The 2749-nt window shown below is 37.5% G+C and overlaps 1 protein-coding gene across 2 annotated transcripts in view; it reads right to left on the bottom strand.

Annotated features, from left to right (window-relative positions):
- Positions 1-119: 119 nt before the first annotated feature.
- LOC139939798 (uncharacterized) overlaps positions 120-2749 on the bottom strand; it is a 68157-nt gene continuing 65527 nt past the window's right edge. For both annotated transcript variants that reach the window (XM_071935917.1, XM_071935916.1), the window contains exon 5: positions 120-1475. In XM_071935917.1, coding sequence (XP_071792018.1) covers positions 1215-1475 — 261 coding nt within the window. In that variant the 3' untranslated portion in view covers positions 120-1214. The remainder of the gene's footprint in view (positions 1476-2749) is intronic.

Raw genomic sequence — 2749 nt, 5'->3', positions numbered from 1 at the left:
TTCAGCTACTGACAACGACATTTTCTGTGTGTGTGTGTGTGTGCGTGTGTGTGTGGTGGTGGTGGGGGGGGGGGGGGGGGTGGTTGTCGCATGAAGCCAGTTGTTTACCTTTATCATGGTGCAGACATCTTTAATTTCTCCCATGGATATCAATGTTACCATACCGAGGCTGGACGAACAAAACATTTTTGGTTCTCATTCACCAAATGATTTAGCATTCATTATTGTTGTTCGATACGAAGAACATGATCAAGATGGAGGCATGAAAAAGGAACTTCGAGGTAGCCAATACCATCACATGATCATGGACAAAATTAATACCACGCGATAAAAGAACAATGTGGCGTGACTTAAATATATTTAAATGTTGAACGGTTTCATAATTATATTTACTGAAGAACCAAAGTATATAACGCAGCCTCAAAAGAAACATTTATATTATTTTAGATCAAAGGTCCCCAACATCGGTTGTTTTCAATTTCTTTTCCTGGGTGAAACAAACAATGTGTTACTCAGAAGAATGATATGGGCCCAATTTCATAGAGCTGCTAAGCACACAAATTTGCTTAGCATGAAATTTTTGCCTTGATAAAAACAGTATTACCAACCAAAATTCCATTTTCAGGATAAACAAACAACAACTGAGTACCCGAATAACAAGCAATATGCAACACATGGAAATTTGGTTGGTAATCCTGTTTTTATCAATGAAGTTTTTATCTAAGCAAATTTGTGTGCTTAGCAGATCTGTGAAATCGGGCCCTGACAATCTTCCCAGCTTGGCCAGCTGTGTATTTTGTCTTCTTCTTTTTCGGTTATTGATATTATACTACATGGGATGGTAAATGTTTTATTATAAATAAAATCTTCAGGTGATTCGTTTGACCCATCCACCCGCAACTTCGAGACAAAAATCTACATTTTTTAATTAATGAATATTATTTTGTTTGCCTTGTTTTCTATGACCTATTTTGTCGCTCTTGAGTAGGTTTGAGTGTTTTGGTACTTCCATTTCGTTTTGGTGTTTGTCGTTTTTTGTAAGGACCCAACGAAAAAATAAATCTCAGTCGTTGGCGTTTTTTGGGCTCAGTATTTCTATCTTGTGTTCTTTTTTGGTTTATCTTATTTCATTGTCTTTTCTCTTGTTGTTGTGTATGTACTTTTGGCATGTTCTTGCTGTAGATTTATCCGAATAACCTCAATCAACCAATCAACTACACAATTCCATTCGGGGTGTTCGGCTCAGCGCTCAGCCGCCCTTCTGTCACAGCGCACGAGCAGCATGTCGGTATAGCAATGTGTCGCCATGAGTATTCGGTCTCCCCAACCTCCCTAGCCCAGGCCATCACCCAGGAGTTTGTCTCTCGGCACTCGGAGAAAGAACCATCTTCGACCGACGAGGGGAAACCAAAACAAGCTTGGTTCTCCTGCAAGCAGGTGGTGTGCCAGAACCACTGAAGCTGACTGACTTCAACCTGTGGATGTTAACAGAAACCAAAGTTAAAGACAGTGGCCTTAATTGGTAGTTGTCGAAGACCAGTGTTCTAACTTGGAGTATCTCATCATAAGCATAAAATAACAAAGCTGTGAATATTTGAACTCAACTGGTCGTCGAAGTTGCGAGATAATAATGAAAGAATAAACACCATGTCACACGAAGTTGTGTGCTTTCCAATGCTTGATTTCAAAACCTCAAGTTCAAATTCTGGGGTCTCGAAATCAAATTCGTGGAAAATTACTTCTTTCTCGAAAACTACATCACTTCAGAGGGAGCCGTTTCTCACAATGTTTTATACTATCAACATCTCCCATTACTCGTTACCAAGTGAGGTTTTATGCCAATAATTATTTTGAGTAATTACCAACAGTGTCCACTGCCTTTAAGGGTTCCAACAGCCGGTGTGGACGTTTTTTATTGTCATTTATGAGCTAGCAACTATTCAGAGGGAGCCGTTTCTCACAATATCAACCTCTCTCCACTACTCGTCACCAAGTAAGGTTTTATGCTAAAAATTATTTTGAGTTATGACCAATTAGGGTCGACCACTGCCTTTAAAAGAAAATTACAGAATTAGTTTTTGCTAACAAAACAGTAACAGTTGCTGTCAGTGTAAGCACTTATTGTAGTCCACCATATTACATGAACTGACAAGCCTCTAGAGATCGATTGGCCAACTGGATCACGAGAAAATACACTTAAAAAACTGTAAATGTATTATTCCTGGTATCTACAATGTGACAATACCAATACGGTGTTATTAATATCCTCATTACTTTTGTTAAAATTCAAAACGGTCCGTGTTGCCACATAATATGGATAGGAAGAGAATCAATTAAACACCTCAGTTTTCGCAGTGTAATAAAAAAAACCGATAACACATTTTGCATGTCATCGATTAAAACCTCACCCTCATTAAATAGCTTTGTTTATTGGTTATTCCTTAAAAACATTGTTTGTACTCTGTTTTCGTGAAGTATGGAAATAAATATCAGTTTGAATGAATGAAAAAATAAAAATAAAAAAATAAAAAAAGTAATAAAACGCTCACTGAGGTAAACTCCAACGGAAGGTTAGTTTGCTTAATTCTTATCAAATATTACATTTCAGAGTGAAATATTTCAAGGTTGTTTCTATCTAGACCGTTTTAGTTTATGTAGATCATTGATCTTCTCGATGTTGTTTTCTTATCAATTCTGTAATTCTGCATGGTGGTTGCCTCAAAGTTACTTCGTGTGAAAAGGCCCTTAT

This window comes from Asterias amurensis, chromosome 7 (genome assembly GCF_032118995.1).
Source record: "Asterias amurensis chromosome 7, ASM3211899v1".
In the NCBI taxonomy this organism is placed as follows: Eukaryota; Metazoa; Echinodermata; class Asteroidea; order Forcipulatida; family Asteriidae; genus Asterias; species Asterias amurensis.
The sequence above is the reverse complement of the archived record's forward strand: the minus strand, read 5'-3'. Positions and strand labels throughout refer to the sequence as shown.